The sequence below is a fragment of the Myodes glareolus genome, chromosome 7, assembly GCF_982192425.1.
Source record: "Myodes glareolus chromosome 7, mMyoGla1.1, whole genome shotgun sequence".
Classification (NCBI taxonomy): Eukaryota; Metazoa; Chordata; class Mammalia; order Rodentia; family Cricetidae; genus Myodes; species Myodes glareolus.
This window is the reverse complement of record NC_142032.1, coordinates 57,392,398-57,414,959: the sequence shown is the minus strand read 5'-3', so window position 1 is coordinate 57,414,959 and position 22,562 is coordinate 57,392,398. Positions and strand designations below refer to the sequence as shown.

Here is a 22,562-nt window from a genome sequence, read left to right as displayed (position 1 = left end):
GTGGTGTGTTCTCTTATCTGTGTCAGCAAGCAGTGTGTTGAACTAGAGGAGAGCAGGTTGAAGCAGAGGTCTCCTGTAACTGTCGCATAGTGAGCCAGCCAAACTTCAGAGCAGTGGGACCCTCCATCATGCCCAGCACAGCCCCTCCCAAGCAGCCCTCCTAGGCACTACTCTACTCTCTGGTTGATATTTTTGCACCTTGAACTTCAAGAGGCATTATGTCCTAAGTCCATCCTGTAAGTCTGCAGTGGCGTGCTAGCCTTAGAACATTTGTTTTGTAATCCTGCCCATCCCCGAGGGCCCAGGGAACAGGCTGTAGGCCACTGCTCCTTTACTTTCTGCACGAACCAATGTCCCGCCTCCCTTGCCCGGCCTTCCCAGGCAGCCAGTGGCCCGTGATGGCCTTAGGAGGCGGCGCCCCTTCCCCTGATTTCAGCCTTGGCTACAGCCCAGGCCTCCAGCAGCCTAGTGCTGAGGAACTTTGTATTCTGGGGCCAGTGACCTCAGGTGGAGCAGCTGCTGGCTGTGGGTCATCTACCAAGTCCTGTGTGCAGCAGCCTAGGTGGTTGACCAGTGACCGTTCCAGAATAGGTGCAGCTCTACACATCTGACTCAAGTCCTGGGGTAGGTTCTTACATGTGGTGAGCATGGTGTGTGTGTGTGTGTGTGTGTACAGTTCAGTCCTCCATCATTGGGGGTAGTAGAGAGTCAGCCCTCCAGGAACCTGCCAGCTCCTCCTGCAAGGTGACCAGCCTTTTGACACAAATCTAAAGAACTCTCTTTCTTATCAGAAGAATGGGGAGCCTGTGTGATGGAGAGAGGGAGTAGTGCACCAAAATGGCCTGTTTACTCATAAGATGAGCGTTAGGTGCTCAGGTGGTGGTAAGATCAAGCCCAGCAGGTGAGAAACAGTCAGGGCCTCCCCAGAAATAGCTTGAAACCTCCCCGGCAGTTTGAGAATCTGGGTGCCAGCTGTAAGGCTGCTTGCCACCAATTGGACAGCTCCAGCTGGGCAGTAGGTGGGAAACAAGTATGAAGGCTCATGCCCAACTTTTGCTACCCACCAGCCTCATTTGCTACCAGGCAGAAGCCCAGGAAGTCCCCTTGATTTTCCTCAGCAAAAGTCTGCCTTCTCTACCCCTCCTTTCTACTTCTCACCATGTAATCCAGCCTTGAACTTGAGGCTGACCTCCTGCCTCAGCCTCACAAGAACTGGGATTACAAATATAGTTCGTATTTAAAATTATTTTACATTTTTCTTTTACGTTTATTTGTTTTGAATAAGGAGTGGACCTGAGTGCCACAGTGTCTGTGGAGTCTCTCTCCCACTCACCATGTGGGCTCCTGGGGTTAAACTCACTCGTCAGATTTGGCAACAAGCACTTACCAGCTGAGTTATCTCACCAGTGCATTTTCTCTTCTAACTATAAATAATATGCCCAGCCTGGTCCTGAGCCAGCAGCGGTCTGACCTGTTGGTGGCCTGGAACTTACCCTGGAGTGGGCATCAAGATGAGTGAATGACAAGCCAGACCTGTCCGAAGTGAAGCTTGACAAGTTAAAGGAAACTAATACTGAAGGAAATACTAATTCTTCAGTCAGAGAAAACTAAACAGAGGAGAAAGGTGTGTTAGAGGGTCGTGGCCTGAGGGTCTCCTCCCAGAGCAGCCAACACTGTCCGACAGTCCAGGTTTAGGCTTGACTTACAAACCTATGTGTCTGCAGAGATTTAAGACAGTCGCTGAAGGCTTCTCTCCTGTTCTGAATGACTAAATGTAGCCAGGGTCCACTGATCCCTTTGTTTGTTTTTAAACCGATTCATTGATGCACAAATTCCAGATGGCAGATTCTGACAGTAATCTCGTCACTGATGACCATTGTGTTTACCTTGGCCCCTACAGGAAAGTCAGTTTTACCAGTAATAGGGTCGCTGCATTGCTTAGTCACTGTTCTGGAGTTGCGGGTTTTTGCAGCTTCCCATGTTTATTTTCATTTTTAATGTAGCAATAAAAATAAGTATCGTTATTATTTTAAAAAATAATATACTCCCATTGGATAAAATATGAAGATTTCTGCATATGTAAATATATAGGCATATAAAGGAGAAAATAAACACTGCATCAAACTAAGCCTATATCAGTGAGGTGGTCCACTGGCCTGGTATCAACAGTTGTCATCTTTGCTTCACAAAAAACTTCATGAGATGGTATAGTTTACCTTTCATAAAAACACTTTCCATGCTGTGAACACCCATACAAAGCTATCATTGATGGATTTGTAATGTCTATCCAGGACTTCCAATTGTACTTTAAATCCCTTCTTGTGTGTTGTTGTAAATGGTGCTACTTCGAACACCTTCATACACACATCTCAGTCCGTGTTTCAGAATATGGATATTCTGGATTCTTGGAGTAGAAATAACCTAGTCAAGGAACAGGAGATTTATATTTTAGAAAGAATTTAACTTTATATTTTGATATTTAATATATTTATATAGCATCTTGATCACTTTCATCCCAACTCCCTTGCCCTCTCACACCCTCCCAACACTTCCCCTCCCTCTTTCCCTTGTAAGTACTGTAGAAGCTCTGTAATCCAAGCTATATTATAATAAAACCTGGTATCAAGAAATGAAGGAAACTAGCATTTTGCCTTGTAGATCAGACTGGCCTTGAACTCTTGATTTTCCTTTCTCAGGCTATGAAATACCAAGATTATTCATTGTATCAGTGGGCCTGGCTTGAAGGCTCTTGATAGATTCAAACAGCACTTCCACAGTAACTGGTCCTGGGGGTATAACCTGTGGACTTCTCAGTTAGAAATATTCTCTTTTATGAAGTTGTGAATTCATGGCAAGGGTGGCCATTTCAGTAGCTGGGTATTTGGTAAGGGAAAGCCTCATGCGCTAGGCATTTGTTGCTGTCAGAGCTTCTCCTAGTCATTGACCAACAGCAAGACCAGGAAATGAACATTGGCACCCTACTGTGTAACTTGCAGACCTTGTTTAAACTTTGTCAGTGGTCCCCTTGTGCCCTTGTGCCCTTGTTGGCAACAGAAGTCCAGGGTTCAGTCAGTGCCTAGTTGTCATTTCGGCTTCCTTTCATCTGAACTGATTCTGGAGTCCAGGAGTCCATGTCTCATCTGAACTTTTACGCATTTGGGTTTTTGGTTTTGTTTTTTTTCGAGGCAGGGTTTCTCGGTAGCTTTGGAGCCTGTCCTGGAACTCACTATGTAGACCAGACTGGCCTTGAACTCACAGAGATCCGCCTGCCTCTGCCTCCTGAGTGCTGGGATTGTTGTTTTTTGAGATGGGTCTCTCACATAGTTCTGACCATCCTGGACCTGGATCTTAGGCCAGGCTAGCTTCAGACTCACAGAGATCCACCTGCCTCTGCCTCCTGAGTGATTAAAGGTGCCACAATGCCACAATGATTGGCATCTTTCACATATTTGAAGCATCAGTTTTGAAACATTAGTTTCACATATTTGAAGCAATAAAAATCGTTATTATCTTGAGAAAAATAGTGTGTCCCCTCACATTGGACAAAATATGGGAATCGGGTTTTAGTTAAGCTTGGGTTGTGTATCTGAGGCCAGACTCTGTAACAGCCTGGCTTCCATCTTGGTGGATGACTTCAGGGCCAGGCACCAGTCATGTCAGTCTGGTGCTGGTGCTGGTGCTGGACCTTTCTTCCTCTCTTAGTCAGTAAAGAGTTGGCCCAGTCTGTCCACACTATGCTTAGCGCTCGAATCCACCAACTCCTCTTTTCTCAGTTCAGTTATCCATGACAAATTATGCCCCAAAAATATTAAATGGAAAAATTTCAGAAGTAAACAAATCATAAGTTTTAGGTGGTATGCTGTTCTGGGTGTAATGAAATCTTGCCACCTGCCACTTCCTCCCACCCAAATTGAGAATTATCCTTTGTACAGAGTCTCCACGCTGTATTTGTTACCTGTTTGCTGGTTGTCTAGTAGTGTCTCAGTTATCAAAGACTGGGTGGAACTGCTTGTGTCTGGATAACCAGTATTTTACTTTAGTGACCCCAAAACACAACAGAAATGAGGCTGGCAAGTGAGATTTGCCAGGAAGAAGCTATCTGCTTTGCTTCAGCGAAAAGGTGAACGTTCCTGAGTTACTGAGGAGAAAAATAGATGCTGAGTTGCTAACATCCACAGGAGAGATCCAAAAGAGATCGCATAGCTCTGTTATAGCATTCATTATGGTTCTATTTGATTATTAATTCTGTTAATCTCTAACTAATTTCTTTTTTTTCATGATATTTATTGAGCTCTACATTTTCTCTGCTTCCCTCCCTGCCTCTCCCCTCCTCACTTCAACATTCTTCTAAGGTCCCCATGCTCCCAATTTACTCAGGAGATCTTGTCTTTTTATACTTTCTACTTCCCATGTAGATTAGATCTATGTAAGTCTCTCTTAGTGTCCTCATTGTTGTCTAAGTTCTCTGGGATTGTGGTTTGTAGGCTGGCTTTCTTTTTTTCTTCTTCTTCTTCTTCTTCTTCTTCTTTTTTTTGAAAGTAAATTTTATTAAATTATAAAAATTTCCATTTCCGCCCCTCTTCCCAACACCCTCCCACTCCCCCCATAGGCTGGCTTTCTTTGTTTTATATTTAAAAACCACCTATGAGTGAGTACATGTGATAATTGTCTTTCTGTGTCTGGGTTACCTCACTCAAAATAATGTTTTCTAGTTCCATCCACTTTCCTGCAAAATTCAAGCTGTCGTTATTTTTTTTCTGCTGTGTAGTACTCCATTGTGTAAACCACAGTTTCCTTATCTATTCTCCAGTCAAGGGGCATTTAGGTTGATTCTAGGTTTTGGCTATGACAAACGATGCTACTATGAACATAGTTGAGCATGTGTCCTTGTGGCATGATTGGATGATTTGGATATATACCCAAAAGTGGTATTATTGGGTCTTGAGGAAGGTTGTTTCCTAATTTTCTGAGAAATCGCCACACTGACATCCAAAGGGGTTGTACCAACTTGCATTTCCACCAGCAATGCAGAAGTGTTCCCTTTTCCCCACAGCCTCTCCAACATAAGTTGTCATCAGTGTTTTTGATCTTGGCCATTCTTCCAGGTGTAAGATGGAATCTCAGAGTTGTTTTGATTTGCATTTCTCTGATGACTAAGGATATTGAACATTTCCTTAAATATCTTTCAGCCATTTTAGATTCCTTTGTTGAGAGTTCTCTATTTAGGTCTGTACTCCATTTTTTTTTATTGGATTATGTGATCTTTTGGTGTCCAATTTCTTGAGTTCTTTGTATATTTTGGAGATCAGACCTCTGTCTGATATGGGGTTAGTGAAGATCTTTTCCCATTCTGTAGGCTGTGGTTTTGTCTTGTTGACCGTGTCTTTTGTTTTACAGAAGCTTTTCAGTTTCAGGAGGTCCCATTTATTAATTGTTTCTCTCAGTGTCTGTGCTGCTGGGGTTATATTTAGGAAGTGGTTCCTTGTGCCTATCCGTCTAACTGTAATTTCTAAGTTAAACTTTACCATGAAACATATATTTTAAAAAAACCTACATTGTTGCAGCCAAATGTGGTAGTACATGCTTGTAATCCCAGTACTTGGGAGGTAGAGGCTTGAGGATCAGGAGTTCAAGGTCATCCTTGATTATTTATGGAGTTTGAGGATAGCCTGGGCTACAGGAAACTTAAAAAAAAAGCCATAGTTGCCAAGGTGTTCAGTACGTTCCAGATAAGATACGGCTACAATAAGGTCAAGATAGAAGTTATTTTAGGGAAACCGAAGCCTGGAGTCCAGCAAGGTGACCCCATACTTTTGAAGCCTGGAATCCAGCAAGCTGGTCTCCCCACCACCACCACTAATGCACACATTTTTGTGCAGGTGGGTTAGCTGTTCCTGCCAGCCCTGGCTGCTGCATACTACCTGAGGCAGACACAGATTTGAGGATGGTCTCAGAGCCATCTTATTCTGCCTCTCAGATGTCATGGCTGACCCCACTTTCCCAGGGCATGATCTCTGACTCAGGACTGACACTATGTTCCTGGCCTTCCTCCTTGCTCTTGGGTAGCTGTCTCTTTGTTGGCTCTTCATCCTAGTCAAACCAAAAAGGACAAACCTGACCCTTTTCGATTCTACAGCATCCTCAGCCTGAATTTGTACGTTACCTGTCATCTTGGCACCAGGTTTGTCTTCCTAGCCTTTCCCTCCTAATGCTGCCTCTATCTCTACAGTCTTCCTGTGTGGGCATCTACTAGACAGGCTTCTTTCATTCCTCAACCCAGTGGACTTCTTAGTGAGTGCTGCCGGCTATACCCTACAGCCTCCCTGACTCCAGCCTGATCCCATGGCCCCACCCTTAGTTAGAGGCTCTCTGTCTCTCCTCAGCCTCTGGAATGGTCTATGGACATCCTCTGTTGTCCCCATCTCTGCCCTGCCAGGATCTTTTCCAAATCCTTTTCGATCCACTCATGGGCTGAAGGAGGCAATGACCAGGATGTCTGCCCATGCCTTCAGCTTTCCTTTACACACTGTCCTTTGCCCTCCGGCTCCTGTCCCTCCAGCTTGCTTCATTGTACCAAGCTTGTTCCCTCAGGGCCTTGGTGACTGCTGTTCTCACCTATCTCGGTGATAGGTAAGAAGGCACCTTTCTCCCTGGTCAGGTTCCTGTGTCCCCTTCTCAGAGAATCATTCTGATATCCAGCTGTAGTAACCATCTTTCCCCAGGACGTTCATAAACATGACCTTTGGGCACTTTGTCGTCACTTATTTGGTCAGAGATGTTCTTGTGTGTGCTTCCCTCTTTGCAGCGCGTCCTCACAGGAGATCAGGCTTTGAGTCCAGTGGGTGGAGGTGGGCCTGCTGCCACCCTCCCTGCTTCCTCTTCTGTGTAGGACTTACTTGCTCATGCCTTTTCTGTTCTAGTTTCCCTTCTGTATTGCTGCCTATCCCTGTGACATCGGTGTTCTTGCAATGTTTGTTTTATTTATTGAGTTTGTTTTTATATTTTAAAAAAAGTGGCTGAGTCAAGCATTTATACCTTTTACTCAGAACTGAACCATTCAGTTACAGAAAGGCCATAGTCTGAGTGGAGAGACCAGACGCAGACTTGGGTCCTGCTCCGTCTTGTCCTTCTTTACTGGACCTGGCTCTCTCTCCCTTCCCTCTTTTCCTTCTCCCCACCTCTGTAGCTTTCTTTTGATTTTTTTTTTGAGGGCGTGGGTGTAAAATCACACTGTAGTTCAAGCCATCTGGAACTCACTATGTAGCCAAGGATAGCCTCAAACCCAGCAATCCTCCTGCCCCAGGTTCCTGAGTAGCTGGGATTACAAGTGTGAGCCACCACATCCAGCTGAATCTTTAACTTATAAAAGGGGTGGTTGGCTGTGAGACCTATTTTGTGGTATATCAGTTTTCTTCAATAGACAATGCCAGGTTTCCTGTCTCTGCCAGTACACAGTTTGGTGGCTTTAAGTCCATTCACAGCCATTCCACCGTCATCCACAAAGCTCTTTTCATGAAACTTTGTCCTAGTTAAATACAGCTTTCTCTCTCCTACCCTCAGGTGAGAACAATCCCTCTCTCCCTTCTTTCTCAGCCTGTCACACCGCCGTAACCATCCTCGGACCTATTGTCAGTGGAATCCCAAGGCATGTGTCTCTGTGACCAGCCTCTTGACTTGCTTTTTGTGGTTATCATAAATATTTTACTTGATATCTCCCAGTAGAAGGAAGGTCCAGGCTTCTGTTTGAAGAAAGCTGTGTTTTAGCTGGGAGCCAAGGCTAGCTCCTGCGAGAGCAGGCTGACAGGATTAACACATGGAGAAAGCCCATACTGGATGTTGGTGGAGAATGAGAGTAGTGAGCCTACAGAGCATAGAGATGCACACTAGGCCTGCATAGGCCACTCTGTTGTAGCCTCTGAAATGTAAACACTGTACTGAGTAGGAGGCTGTTGAGCTGAGCTGAGCTCCACTGGGTTGACTTTGCTTGCCTCAGAGCTCCACCACAAATGGAATTAGAGTTGGCACTGTCTTTTTTTGTGGTCTCTTGAGGGTTGAGATTCCTCTCTCTTTCGGGATTTGGGGTGCTCAGTGCCTAGCCTGCTCTAACCTGGACTCTGATTGCCTTTCCTTAGATGCTGAAGTTCCAAACAGTTCGAGGGGGCCTGAGGCTCCTGGGTGTCCGCCGCTCCTCCACTGCCCCTGTTGCCTCCCCAAATGTACGGCGCCTGGAGTACAAGCCCATTAAGAAAGTCATGGTGGCCAACAGAGGTGAGCACTACCAGTACTCAGGGGTTGGGGTCAGCCTAGCCTGGTCTCCTCCTCATCACTCTGTGCTGCCTGTCTCCTTTGTGTTTCTCTCTGGACCCAGGAGTCTTAACTGCTTGCCCTGCTTCTCCTAGGTGAGATTGCCATCCGAGTGTTTCGTGCCTGCACAGAGCTGGGCATCCGCACAGTGGCCGTCTACTCGGAGCAGGACACAGGCCAGATGCATCGACAGAAAGCTGATGAAGCCTACCTTATTGGTCGTGGCCTGGCACCTGTGCAGGCCTATCTGCACATCCCAGATATCATCAAAGTGGCCAAGGTAGAATCATCTTGGCCTAGGAGATGCCAGGGTCTCCTGACGCTGCGCGAGATTCCCACATCTCTGTACCCACATCTACCAGCAGGATGTGTAGGGGTTGAGGTGCAGTCCAGGACAGCAGGCAAAGGACAAAGACAAAGGCACACAGGTGTTTCTTCTGCCACTTACAGGAGAATGGTGTTGATGCTGTGCACCCGGGCTATGGATTCCTCTCAGAGAGAGCAGACTTTGCTCAGGCCTGCCAGGATGCTGGAGTCCGGTTTATTGGGCCAAGTCCAGAGGTAGTCCGCAAGATGGGAGACAAAGTGGAGGCCCGGGCCATTGCCATCGCTGCAGGTAACACTCATCTCCTCCTGGGCTAGTAGACAAGGGCCAGTGTGAGAGTGTGCTTCTCTGACAAGGTGTAGTAGAGATGTAGTCTGCTACAGAGACCCCTCATACCCTCCCAACAGGTGTCCCAGTGGTCCCTGGCACTGATGCTCCTATCAACTCCCTGCATGAGGCTCACGAGTTCTCCAACACCTATGGCTTCCCTATTATCTTCAAGGCTGCCTATGGAGGTGGGGGCCGTGGCATGAGGGTTGTGCACAGCTATGAGGTGAGCATGGTAGCACGTATGCTGAGGGCTGGGTGCCAGGCAGGCGTCCCCTTGCAGTGGGCTCTGGGAAGTGTGCAGAGGTGGTCCCATATCTGCTTGGCCTTGCCTGCCCTTTTAGGAGCTGGAGGAGAATTACACCCGAGCCTACTCTGAGGCCTTGGCAGCCTTTGGGAACGGGGCACTGTTTGTGGAGAAGTTCATTGAGAAGCCACGGCACATTGAGGTGCAGATCCTGGGTGAGTGGGGGTTGTGTGAATAGGAGGAGCCTAGATCTCCTCCTTTGGGACAGCCTCCCCAGGGATCACCCCCTGGAAAGGGGCCCTGGGGCAAAGCAGGTAGCTTGTAGGAGGAGGCACTTGGATTCTAGGAAAGGCTGAATTCAGTTTCTTGTATGCTCAGGGGACCAGTATGGGAACATCCTGCACTTGTATGAGCGTGACTGCTCCATCCAGCGGCGACATCAGAAGGTGGTAGAGATTGCTCCTGCTGCCCATCTGGACCCCCAACTGCGCTCACGCCTCACCAGTGACTCTGTCAAACTTGCCAAACAGGTGAGGACATGCTCCTGGGGTTATGAGCCCATTTTTGCAAACTTTCTTGATACCTCTGCCCATATTTTCTCATTGCTTAGGGGTACAGGCATTCCCTGTTGAAGGAAAGAGGAAGGCCCTGCAGGGAGGAGAAGGGTGCAGATATCCTCTTGAGATATCTTGAGATAAGCAGTGCTTATCATCCTCAGTGATAGTAGAGGCGTTTGGCCCCAAGGGAAGGTGTACTGGCCATTCCTTCTGTTCTTGCTATACAGACAAGCTTTTCTGTGGGACCAGCTCTGGTCACTGGAAAGAGAATGAGAGTCCTCAGATTCTGGCAGTTATGGCATGTCCTCATTACCGGCTCCTAACCTTTGCTGCAGCACAACCCGCTCCCTCACCAAGGTGTCTCTGCTCAGCTGGGAGAGTGGGTTCTGAATATGGAGGTGGGAGCTGTGTCCATAGTCTGTCCTGGGAACATCGGCCCATAGCACCAGGGTACCACCTACACATACCCCCTTGGACTGCCCCGGGTTAAGTCCTATGGCATCTAGGGCTTAGGACAGTGGGAACAGAGTGGTTCTGGGACAAGGCTCAGCAATGTGAGCAGAGGCGCTGTGAGTTCTGGTAGAGCTGGGGTTGCCTCAGAGGAGCAGGGTGAGGACCTTAGCCTTGCTCTGTTTTTTTTTTTTTTTTTTTTTTTTTGTTGTTGTTGTTGTTTTGCCAGTGCCATTAACCATACCAGCTTAGACTCTAGGGAGTGGATGTGTTATTCTGGAAGGACCAGAAGTAGAATGGAAGTAGGTTTGCAGTCCAAGTTAGCATCACCATTGCTAGTTCTCAAGTGGCATCACTTGAGGCGATGGCCAGAGTGAGGACACTGGTCAGAGATGACTGCAGAGCAGTACAGGAGAAAACTTCCTAAAAACCCTTCTGTAGGGGAGAAGTGGGCTGGGAGGCTGCAGGTCTGAGGGAGGAGCAACTTCAAAAGCAACAGTGAAGGTCTAGAGTGGGTCAGGGAATGTCTGCACCCAGACTTTCCGGGTGTGGCCGCTTTAGTAGCTCCCAGTGGATCCTTGCGGGGTGGAGGTATATGCTGGGTCCTGGGTGCTGGCCGTGGTAGGTGGCTGGATTGCCACCAGCTGTTCTGTTCCAGAACCTGTGTGGTGGGCAGGCTTGGGAAGCTCAGCTCTGATCTTGGGAACCTCTTCTTATCGGCCAACCCTGCAGGTGGGATATGAGAACGCGGGTACCGTGGAGTTCCTGGTGGACAAGCATGGCAAACACTACTTCATCGAGGTCAATTCCCGCCTGCAGGTGGAGCACACAGTCACTGAGGAGATCACAGAGTGAGCACAGGGCACAGGGCGGGCAGGGTGGGAAAGGGGCTCCTGGAGGAGCAGCCAAGGCTCGCTTGTTGTCACTTTAGTGGACTTAGGGACTTCACTGAAAGAATTCTTATGAGGGTTTTACATGGTTATTGTAAAAAAAAAAAAAAAAAACAAAAAACCTAACACAAAATAAAAATTCAGGGCTTACCCACCCCTCACAGTGAGAATGCCAGGTGCTGCCAGGTACTCCATGGGGGGCCTGTCTGTACTAAGGGAATCATGACCCCATTTTTCAGATGAATGAACCAACGCTCAAAGAATTTAAGAAAATTACACAAATCCATATAGTGGGCTCAGTTTCTCCAGCCTTGCCCCCAGTTTTGTGACATTCCTTATGCCTAGGCAAAGTCTTTAGGTACTTTTTTTTTCCATCTTTGTTTATTATATGGTTGTATGCCAGTTAGATATTTATACATACTTAAATTTTTGAGATTTATTTTTACTTTATGTATGAATGTGTGCCTCAGTGTGTCTGTGTACCGTGTGTGTGCAGTGCCCATGGAGTCCCGAAGAGGGTATAGATCCTTCAGCATTGGAATTACTGAGAGTTGTGAACGTCATGTGCATGCTGGGAATTCAGCTCGGGCCCTGGGAAGAGCAGCCAGTTCGCTTAACTGCTGAGTCATCTCTCTAGCTCCTTAGATGATTAAAAAAAGATTTACATATTTTATTTTTATATGTATAAGTGTTCACCTACATGTATGTATGTTCACCATGAGTGTGCAATATGCCTACAGAGACCAGAAGAGTGTGTCTGATCCCCCAGAACCAAAGCTACAGAGGGTTGTGAGCTACCATGTGGGTGCTGGGAACCAAACCCTTTTCCTCAGCAAGAGCAGCCAGTGTTCTTAGCTGCTGAGCCTATCTCCAGTCTCTAGAATTTTTATTCTCCTTTAACCTGGTCTATATCATGATTCCCAGGACAGCCAGGGCTATGTAGAGGAGACTATATTTCAAAACAAAACAAAACAAAATTACAATAACAAAACAATTGCTATTTTGTTGAAGACATCTCCAGGATCATTTTTCTTCATGAGTACTTTTAGTGGCCGTAAACTGTTCCACCATCTGTACATGTAATAATTCTGTTATCTTGCTTTCTGTTGGACAGTGTACTGTTCTGGCTTCTGTGGTTCAGGATCTATTAACATCTGTCTAAATGTGAGCCATGGCTTCCTAGACAATTTGTATCAGAGTATTCTCCCACAAGTTTGGTTACAGACTTAGAAAATCTACTTATTTTTATAAACTGTGAAAATAGCTTTCATTATTCCCAGATACATATTTTGAGCCATTTAAGAATTAATCCTTGGCATCAGACTAGTCCACCGTGCCATGGAACATTCTTGATCCAATTTTCTCCTTGGCCCCACCCAAGACTAATGCTGATGCTGCCCATTGGCTGCCTTTGCCTACTACATATCCAGAAGCCCACAGACTCCTAGCTCCCTAGGGTCAGAGCTGGAGTGACAGCGATGCTCCAGCCATGTTCCCTGATCTATGCCTTGGTGCTGCTCTGCCAAATATTTGCTTGCCCAGGTGTGAGTCATGTGTAGGCTGTGCTAGCCGTGGCTACTCTAACCCTCAAATCCTCTGATGGGAGAGTACCACCATGGAGACCTAGCATGCAAGCAGGGTCAGTGGCCTGCAGAGACGGTGCCATGGTGACCATCATTGCTACTCTGCTTTCATCAGTGACATGGAGGACAGAGAACAATCTACCACTAGAGTACTGGCCATGAGCCCCAGAAATAATACATTAAACCTGGAGGGTCTGTGTTAACAACTTTCGCCTTGATTTGATACCATTCTTAAGAGTGGCTGTTGCTCAGGCTAAGTTCACACAACCATGCAAATATGGAGAACCTTCTGCTCTGCATGTGCCTGGGGAACAGTGTCCTGATCATGTCTATCTTTGCAGGCCTCCAACTAATGTAGTTCCCTAGTTTTGTTTGTTTTGCTTTTCGTTCTGTTGTGCTTTTATTTATTTATTTATTTTAAAATGGGATCTCCTGAGACCCACACTGGTCTCGAGTTTGTTAGGTAGCCAAGGGTAACCTTGGATTTCTAATCTTCCTGCCTCTACCCATCATTGCTGAGATCACAGACCTACCAACATCCCTGGCCTTGGGATTCTGATTTTGCAGCCTGCCCTCTCTGCATTCACAGTGTAAACCCCATGCTCCCGGAGTGGGTGTCCACTGTGACTGTGACCTCGGCCTATACTTGGTGTCACAAAGCAAGCAGGAGTTTACAAACCTTAGGGCAAGGGAAGGCAGAGGACAGGCTACTGGAAGAGGCCCTCAGGAGGGTTGAAGGCAGGTAGATATCTGTCTTCTTAGGGAACTGTTTTCTCCCAGTGCCCTTGGGGCAAGCAGGGCAGGCTGTAGGACCACCAAGCAGTGGACCCTAGGCTGCTTGGGCTAAGAGGAGGGTGCAGCAGCATTGGCTTGTGTGGGTCATAGAACCCCCTCCTCCCTGCTTCACCTCATTATCTTCCTTTGTTGGTGTCCTTCTCATTTGCAGCGTGGACCTGGTCCATGCTCAGATTCACGTGTCTGAGGGCCGGAGCCTGCCTGACCTGGGCCTGCGGCAGGAGAACATCCGCATCAATGGCTGTGCCATTCAGTGTCGAGTCACCACGGAGGACCCTGCACGCAGCTTCCAGCCCGACACTGGGCGCATTGAGGTAGGTGACGTATCAAAAGTTGACACCAGCTCCAGCCTGGGCCGAGATTCTTCACAGCCTCTCCATGGTGTCCAGGTTGTCACCCAGGAGTCCAGGTGCAGCTGCTTAGAGAACATGGGAGCCCAGTACTGTCCTAGAGTATGGAAAGGGCATTCCACAGAAAGCTAGCAGAAAACCAACAGATCACCTGGGAATCGGGGCAGACCAGCTAGGGACAGTTGTGGGCTCCCATATGTGAAGCTTTGTTCCTGGTGCCCTGCTGGTCTCTACCCTGCCTTTTGTTAGGGGTGAGCAGTGACTGGCAAGGCAAGACCTTGTGGGGAGCAGAGGATTGTGGTCTCTGTGGTAGCACGAGTCAAACAGAAGGTGGCCCCTTGGACATAAGCAAGAGTTCTTCAGAGGGCAGCACTGAGGGACTGAGTTTACCTCAGCTCTCTGCCTGTTGTCCTCATCAGGGTTGGTGCCTTTGGGCTAAGTTGCCTGTCCCTTGCATTCCTTATCTGTGGCTCCAGCCTGCTCCCTCCCCATGCATGTTGGCAGCACTGCCTACTGGTCAGGGGATGCAGGACATCAGAGGTACTCAGGGCTGGCACTGGTGTCCAGGGTACAGGTGCAGCAGTGATGAGCATGAACCAGACTCCAGAACTACAGAAATGTCCAAAAGTAGCATGATTGAGTAATATGGCCGGGACGGGGTGCTAGGTCAGTTATGATGACATTGAGAGCCCCAGGGTCCCCATAGATGACCACCAGCGTTCCTTTCTGAGTCCCTAGGTAGGGCAGCCTTGGATTGGTGCTGCCTTGTAGCCCTGGTGGAAAGGGGCAGCTGATGGCCTGGGGCTCAGAAGCTGGCTCCTGGGCTATACTGTTTCTCTCAACCTCCGTGGCCAGGGCCTGACTTTAGAGTCGGTCACCACAAGGTATTTTTAGTTGGTGGTTCCTGCACACAGCTGAGTGTCCATCCTTAAATATTGCATGAAGTTCTTCTTTATTGAACACAGCTTGTGCCCTTAGCAGCCGAAGGGTGATGCTGAGGGTGTTCCCAGGCCAGTCCCCCTGGCCTCCTCTCCCTTGAATTCTCTGTGAACCTCAGCTCCCTCACCTGCCCAATGCCTATCCTGAGCACTCACCTGTGTGTGCAAATATAGGTGCCCCAGCTAGCCCAACCCCATCCTTGTCAACATTTCCCCTCTACTTGCCTCTCGTGTTTCCTGGATGAGCTGGGTGTGCCATCTCCCTGTCTCCTTCCTTCTTCTCGGCTCTCTCCCACCCTCTCCTTCAGGAAGCAAGAGTGTGAGTAGATACTAAGTTCTTCCCCTTCCTCTCTCATTAAAAACAAAGCAAAACAAAAAAAAAAATGCCAACAAAAACAAAACAGCCAGGTGGTAATGGCGCACACCTTTAATCCCAGCACTCTTTGAGTTTGAGGCCAGCCTGGTCTAGAGTGAGTTTCAGGACAGGCTCCAAAGCTACACAGAGAAACCCCATCTCAACAAAACAAAACAAAAAGCCTGAGTGTGGTGGTACACACCTGTGACTTCAGCACTCTGCAGGCAGAGGCAGAAGAGTCAAGAGTTCAAGGCCAGCCTAGGCTACATTGTAAATTCAAGCTGGCCTGAGCTACAGAGTGGTATTTCAAAACCTGGAAGGAAAACAAACCAACCAAAGCCTTCCTTGGTCAGTCTGCCTGTCTCCTTGTCTTGCTTGTGACCCTATGGTTTGTGTGCTTCTGTCTGTCCTAGGGCTGTTTTGTCAGGGTCTGCTTTAGCTGCTTCATCCCCAGTGAGAAACTGATAGTGCTTATTGCTTGCTGCTCCTGGAATGATGGTGGTCACAGAATGGGTCTGCAAGAAGGGAGGGTGAGGCCGGGCAGGAGGTAGAAGGTCTGTGGGATCTGACCCCTCCCCACCTAGGCTGCTGACTGGGCTCTGCATGAACTAGGAGCCTTGCCAGGCATTTCCTCCCCTATCCCCTCCTTGTTGCAGCACAAGAATGAATTCATAGGACTCAGAAAGTCTGTGGTCTGAGTGTACTGGCAGAAGTAGGAACTTGACTGATCAGGGACGGACTGTCTGGGTACCCTTGAACTCAGCCCTCCAGAGGTCATGCTGGGAGCCGTTTACTCCCCAATTTTCATCCCAGCCGCTGACTTGGTTTTCCTTCTGGCGACAGGTTTTCCGGAGTGGTGAGGGCATGGGCATCCGCCTGGACAATGCCTCTGCCTTCCAGGGGGCTGTCATATCACCCCACTATGACTCTCTGCTTGTCAAAGTCATCGCCCACGGCAAAGATCACCCCACAGCTGCCACCAAGATGAGCAGAGCCCTGGCTGAGTTCCGTGTCCGAGGTGTAAAGGTGAGAGGTGCCTTCCGCTGCCTTTGCCCACAGTGGGTCCATGTGGTCATGTGCTAACAAGGGGCAGGGGTGCTGCCTGTCTTGTCCTCGCCTTGCTTTACTGAGGGGCTCTTAGCCTCAGTGGCACAGTAATCTCTTCTAGCTCTTCTCAGACTGCTGGTGCCAGGACTCTGCTGGGTCTCAGTCTAAGCCTGGATCCCTGAGCAAGAGCTCTGGCCCTGACAGATGAGGTCAGACCCTCTGCCAGTTCCCAGCTCTCCTGGCCTGGCATCTGGAGTGACAGATGCTTCACAGTAGCCAAGAAACATATAACAAGGGACAGGGCTCTGGCCACAGTGGCTGCCTGACACCAAGGGCCTCGAAGTGCCCATTACCTCCTTGTGGGCTCTATTTGTAACTAATTTCTTTCTTTCTTTTTTTTTTTTAGTATTTATTTATTTACTATGTGTACAATATTCTGCCTGTGTGTATGCCTGCAGGCCAGAAGAGGGCACCAGACCCCTTTACAGATGGTTTGAGCCACCATGTGGTTGCTGGGAATTGAACTCAGGACCTCTGGAAGAACAGGCAATGCTCTTAACCTCTGAGCCATCTCTCCAGCCCTTTGTAACTAATTTCTGCAGCTAGAGACAAATCCATAGCTGAGAAATGTTATTCTGTCCTTTGAAGCCAGCACCTGCTCACCTATCCTGTGGGGCACCCCTGGGCATGGGCTTAGACCCCCAGCCCCTATTGAATTCCATCCCTCCTCTTCTAGAAGCTCCATTGGGTGCTCTGGTCATGTGGGCAGTCCTGGGTGCTGGCCTCCCCCTATTATTTGTGACCTCTTGCAGCCCTCGATTGCTGTTCAAGCTTGGTGGCTCGTGGGCCCACTGTGACAGTGTTGTCCCTGTGGTGGCCAGTCATTTTTCTCACTGTCTATAGGTCCTGTCAGTGACAGTGGGCTCAAAGACCTTTTGGAAAATCTTGTGGAGAGAAGAGATGTTTTGAGCCTGTCCTGTGGGGTGGGGTAGAGCAGCCTGTCTCCCACAGCCCACCTTGAGAGGGGTCAGTGCTTTCTAGATGCTAGGGTCTGCATTCTGCTGTTCAAAGCTCACAGGCTCTGTTGAAGTCCCTGTCACCCTGAGGGCAGAGGTATGCTGTAAAGTCAGCTCCCTACATCCTGGATCCACTGCCTCATGCTCTGGGGCCTGTCTCTCCTGTGGCTAACCAGGGATGAGAAGGGTCTTGGGGTACACATTGGGCTGTCCCCAGGTTTGAGGTTTTGCCCTGATACCTCTGCTTATTTTCTCTACCTGTTAAGCCAGGTACCCTGAGTCACACAACCTCATACACCTGTCCTATATCCCAGTGGGATCAAGATCCCAGCATGCTCTTCCAAGGGTGAGAATAGGGACAGCAGTGTCCATGACCACAGGAACAACAACAGAATCTGGGGCCTGTGTCTGTCCCTTCCTGCCTACACCCTACCTTATGTTCGCCCTCTTCTATGTCTCCCATCTCTCGCTTATTTCCCTCAAGGGCCTTAAACTAGCATTTCTCTAGGTCCTGCCCAGGTTGTTTTGGTGCCAGGAGACTGGGTGTGTGTAAGCTTGGCTGCACACCGTGGACACACGGTAGAATGCTCTCGGGCTGCATGGCAAGTCTGGGATGCCAGTGTCTACTGCACTTTCATTAAGCACAGGTGCCCACCCATGCAGGACGCATCCACGGGTGTGGTGGGGCCCAGCCAGGCACCAACCCACCCAGCACACAGCTGTGAATATTACAGCAGCCGGGTGGGCTATCTCACACAGGACCTTCCTGTCAGTCCTGTGCTCATACCTGCCTTCAGGCAGGGTTAGCAGATGGCAGTTTTTGACTACTGCCCTGGGCTTCCATCTCTGCTGGGCCTGGCAGCTTTAGCCGTGACACCTGGACTAGGCTGTGTGCCTCTAACAGTCTCCCTCCTTCCCTCCCTCTCTCCCAGGAACCAAGCAGAATGAGAGCAAAGACCTACACCAAAGTGTCCCCAACAATTTTATTATAAATAGAAACAAGACTCCCTCTTGGTGGCTGCAGCCCCTGCCTTGGTGGCTCTGAGCACCTGTTGGTGGGACCTGTCCCTTTAGTCTGGAGGCCAAAACCAAGGAAAGGGCTTGCTGTCCCACCAAGTACTTGAGGAGCCTGAGGTACTGAGGATAAAAAGCAGAATGGGGCCCAGGGCCGTGCTGCCCACCCAGGCTGGGTGCTGCCACCTGGGCCCAACAGTGGCACTGCTCCTTCCTCAGGGCACGAGAGGCTGCCCTTCCTGTCACACCACACTCTCCTCCAGCCGCTCTGTACTGCCCCCCACACCCCGGCACCCAGCTCCCAGCAGCCCCCCATGTACAGAGTGGCTCCGCCGGGCCCAGGCTCCTCCCAGGCGCCTAGCATACCCGTAGCACCCACCAGTGTCTCCCAGGTCCAGTGAACAGCTGCGCTGGGGACGGGGTGGAGGGCTCCGTGGTGGGTGGCTCTTGGGCATGGGGCTGGTGCCACCATTGGTCTGGGATTGGACATGGCTGAGTTTGAGTGGGAGGCGGCCATTCCCAGCTCCCCGGCCCCGAACCAGCAAGGCCACAGTAAAGACCAGTAAGGCAGCCACTAGGACCCCCCCCACTGCCACAGTCAGGGTCCCGCCCAATACATGGGCCTGTAGGGCATGGCACAGGGGTGTGGCTGGTAGCGTAGAGAAGTGGGCACAGCCCAGCAGTCTGGTGGCTGTGAGGTCGGAAGGCCCAGCAGCAGGTGACAGGGCCAGCAGGCAGAGGTCGTAGTCAGCACCAGGAACCAGGTGCTTCAGCAGGAAGTGGTGGCTGGAGGCTGGCACGATCCTGCAGGCAAGGGCAGGTGGTCAGAGCCCCAGGGTGGGGTACAGCCCCCTTTCCCATCTTTCATGTTTTCCCTAGACAGCCCCTCAGGCCTGTAAGACTGTCAACACAGGCCTGTGCTCCCTCAGGAAGGCAGAGGTGACGACAAGCATCTGTGTCAGGGCACAGACGGGTGTGTGCACTGAATAGGCCTCAGGCAATAGGAGTTGGGACAGGGTAGCACCAAGCAGAGACTGAAATACCCTAGGGTGGGGGGCAGGTGCTTCAGCAGATACCCAAACTGCTATTACTGATGGTTAGGAAGGCTGGTGCATACACAGCACACCTGAGACCCCTTATCAGCAGCTGCCCCCTTTCTCTGCTCCAGGCAGCAGGCCCAGCCATGCTCCAAGAGTTTAGAAGTAGAGAAGGAGCAGGCACAGGCCTGGAGGGGAAACAGGCAGGACTTGGGGACAGAGGGTCAGCAGGGGGCACTGGGAACAAAGCAGGCTGAAGGGCGTGTGCAGGCCCGTCCTCACCGGTAGATGAGGGTCTCATCCTCGCTGCTGTTGTACTGGATTTGGAACATCCACACTGGGTCAGCTGGCCGCCCTGGGCCCCAGCTCACCAGGCCAGAGGTGGCAGTCACCTCCGTCACTTGCACGACTGGCTCAGACTCTAAAGTCCCCTCGCCTTCGGCAGCAGTTCTAGCAGAAGCAGCAATGTCCGAGGGCCCTGGACGGCCTCCCTCAGCACTGGTGTTTCCACCATGGGGCAAGGCCAACACCCGGAGCTCTACTCGGGCTGTGGCCTCACCAGCAGGGTTAGTGGCGATGCAAGTATAGGCTCCTGCATCTCCTGCGCCTGTCACCCCAATCTCTAGGGTCCCGTTGGGGAAAGCCCAGGCTCGAGAGGAATTGCCAACCAGCCGGTCATCAGGGCCAACCCAGTGCATGGTGGGCACAGGATCACCAAGGGCCCTGCACCGTAGAGTGGCTCGCTGGCCCTCTAGCACCCACAGGCGCTGTGTGTGGCGGGCAATCAGTGGAGGCTCACAGGAGAACTCTCCCTCTGGCACTGCCCAGAAGTAGCGGCCTGCCAGGGTTGGTGGAGAAGCGCAGGTTTCCAGGTCATCAGGCCGGGCCAGCCGCCGCAGCCACAGCAGCTCACAGTTGCAGTGCAGTGGGTTCCCACTGAAGCTCAGCACGAGGGGGGAAGGGGAGGCCTCGGCGTCCCGACCGCGGGAGAAGAGTGGATCAGGCGCCAGGGTAGCCAGGCGGTTGGAGGTGAGGTCAAGGCGGGAGAGTTGGCTAAGCTGGGCAAAGACACCTGGGGGTAGTGCATCGATGAGGTTATGGTCCAGGTTAAGGGTATGCAGGGCAGGCATGGCACCTATGCCAGCCCAGGGAACCTGCCGGAGATTGTTATAGGACACATCCAGGTCCTCCAGGCTGTCGAGGAAGTCATCAAAGGCCCCTGGCGCAATGCGGCCTAGCTGATTGCCACTGAGAATGAGGTGCTGCAGGTTGACAGGTCCCCGAAGGCTGCTGCTGCCCAGCTCCACCAGCCTGTTGCCATCCAGGTGCAATGAGCGCAGGCTCTCCAGGTCCCCAAAGGAGCGGGCCCCGATGCGGGTGATGGCATTTCGAGACAATGTTAAGTCCACCAGCCCTGTCATGTTGCGGAAGTCAGGTGGTCCCAAGGCCTGGATGAAGTTGTCAGCCAGGCGCAGTTCAACTGTGCGCCGGTCCACGTTGGGTGGCACAAACAGCAGGCCTCGGTGGGCACAAAGGGTGCTGAGCGACTCCGACAGGTTCTGGCACACGCAGGGCAGCGGGCAAGCGGCAGCTCCACTGGCCAGCAGCAGCAATAGGAGCGGCGGGGCCATGGTGAGCGCCCTGTGGGAAAGGGTCACAGCCCCAGGCACAGGTGGGGTTAAGGCAAGTGCCCACTTGTGCCTAGGGCACGGTCCCAGGAACCAGTTTCCAGAGTCTGGGCTGGGAAGGGTTGGGTAAGAGGCTCAAGGAGGACCCCAGGGAGAAAAGATGGCTGGGGCTGCTGGCTCAGGCCCCCCCAGAGTAAAGGTCACATTTCCCAAGCAGTTGAAGAGAGTCCAGGTACCAGAGACAAGGTGAGGCATGAGGCAGGAAGTGGAGGAGGGCCAATAGCAGGGAGGGTCCCGGAACTTCCTTCAGGCATCCTCGGAATGGCCAGCCCCCTCCCCCCTTCGCGCCTTCCCCTTCGTGGCTGAGGACTGCGTCGTTCCCCCCCACCCCAAATCCCTGGCGTGGACTGTGGCTCTTCCCCCGGCCGGCCACCCGCTGTACCCTGCCCGGACGGGGGAGGGGGGCTCACCTGGTGTCCGTCGCTCAGGGGGCGCGGGCCGGCCTCCCCGCGGGCCCAGCCGGCCTCTGCCGACTCCAGGCCGCTCTCTCGCCGGGGGGAGGCCCAGCCCGCCAGCCGCGCGCCCTCCGGCCCATGGCGCTCGGGCCCTCGGCCCCGGCTCTCTCGGCTCCCGACACCTTTTCTCCGTGCCGTTCGCGGCGGCGGCGACAGGCAGGCGGGTGCGCGCGGGCGGACACGCGCGCCGCGGACACGCACGTGGAGGGCGGACCGGGAGGGGCACGGGGATCCACCCGGGCCCTAGCCCGACTCCCGAGGTCACGGGGACACGCGGCCACTGCAGCGCCCACGGGTGGCACCCAGTCACGCCCGAGGCTCGGCCAGGCCCGCCGCGCTGCCCCTCAGCGCTGCCGCAGCGCACTCACCCTGGCACGGGCGCGCGCCCCCGGCCACCCTGGCGCCCAAGCATCTTGCACCGCTCAGGCAGGCGCCGCGGCTCTGCAGACAACCAGACAAAGCGCCAGCTCGCAGGCCCCTTCACCATCTCCCGGAGACGGGTCTTTGTCACATGTCTCTGGGCACCCTCCCCAACACGCCCACATATGCCCACACACCCACACGTCCCCGCACCCACGGGCAGGGCCGGGCGCAAACCCGCACAGTTGCTGGGACCCTCGCGTTCACAGACACACACTGAAGGTCACAACCGTTCTGCATCACCGAGTCACGTGAAGGATCCCCCCCCAAAGGCCCGGGCCCTGGGGGCTCGGGTGGCGCCCCCAGCAGGGCTTCTGCGGGTGGGGCCTGAGGGCTCGGCCACGAAACCGGCGTCGCGCCCCGCCCCACCGCGCCCCTCCCTCCTCGGCTTGGTCCCCCTCCCGCCCTGCCCGGCGCTCCCCAGCCAACCGGCCTCCGCCTCCAGCCCGATTGGTCTGCGCTGCGCGGTTTCCCAGCAAGCTGGCGGTGGCACGCCGTTTGAAGCTGTGCGTCAGTGGTCCTCTCCGCGTCGCTGCTCCGCCTCCCCCCCCCCCCGCCCCACTCCCGCGGGTCTTCTTAAGAAGTATGGCCCGAACGGCCAAGGATGTGAAGTGGCCTCAGAGCCCGGGCTTGGGTGAGAGTGCTGAGGACTCAGAACCAGGTTGAGTATCGCGGTTCTTGTTTGTCTCCACCGTCAGGAGTGGTTCACCTAGTTGGCACTGAAGTTGTCACCACCTACGGGGGCGTCTCCTTGCCCCTAGGCT

The 22,562-nt window shown here is 51.8% G+C and overlaps 2 protein-coding genes across 6 annotated transcripts in view; one reads left to right on the top strand and one right to left on the bottom strand.

The window, feature by feature from the left end:
- Window positions 1–22,562, top strand: part of Pc (pyruvate carboxylase) — a 98,160-nt gene that overhangs the window by 70,036 nt on the left and 5,562 nt on the right. For 3 of the 4 annotated variants that reach the window (XM_048458321.3, XM_048458322.3, XM_048458319.3), the window contains 9 exons: window positions 8,133–8,268; window positions 8,400–8,584; window positions 8,755–8,920; window positions 9,037–9,182; window positions 9,301–9,418; window positions 9,582–9,733; window positions 10,943–11,061; window positions 13,630–13,792; window positions 15,965–16,147. In XM_048458321.3, coding sequence (XP_048314278.1) covers window positions 8,133–8,268; window positions 8,400–8,584; window positions 8,755–8,920; window positions 9,037–9,182; window positions 9,301–9,418; window positions 9,582–9,733; window positions 10,943–11,061; window positions 13,630–13,792; window positions 15,965–16,147 — 1,368 coding nt within the window. Of the gene's footprint in view, window positions 1–465; window positions 625–8,132; window positions 8,269–8,399; window positions 8,585–8,754; window positions 8,921–9,036; window positions 9,183–9,300; window positions 9,419–9,581; window positions 9,734–10,942; window positions 11,062–13,629; window positions 13,793–15,964; window positions 16,148–22,562 lie in introns of those variants that run through there. The other variant, XM_048458320.3, reaches the window with a different exon arrangement.
- Lrfn4 (leucine rich repeat and fibronectin type III domain containing 4) lies at window positions 18,154–22,156 on the bottom strand. 2 transcript variants are annotated; one of them, XM_085693491.2, is made up of 3 exons: window positions 21,334–22,156; window positions 19,518–20,876; window positions 18,154–19,002 (listed from the first exon to the last, which is right to left on the bottom strand). In XM_085693491.2, the coding sequence occupies exons 2-3, from the start codon at window positions 20,864–20,866 to the stop codon at window positions 18,441–18,443; spliced, it is 1,911 nt and encodes a 636-aa protein (XP_085549617.1). In that variant the 5' UTR covers window positions 20,867–20,876; window positions 21,334–22,156; the 3' UTR covers window positions 18,154–18,440. The 2 variants fall into 2 exon arrangements, with proteins under 2 accessions (XP_085549617.1, XP_087764352.1); XM_087908226.1 differs by lacking the exon at window positions 21,334–22,156 and having other exon boundaries at window positions 19,518–21,254.

Excerpts from the sequence above, each read along its gene's own strand:
- Lrfn4 (XM_085693491.2), bottom strand. The coding sequence starts at position 20,866 with ATGGCCCCGCCGCTCCTATTGCTGCTGCTGGCCAGTGGAGCTGCCGCT. Across the intron at positions 19,003-19,517 it reads GATGAGACCCTCATCTACCG|GATCGTGCCAGCCTCCAGCC; the intron begins GTGAGGACGGGC and ends CCTTGCCTGCAG.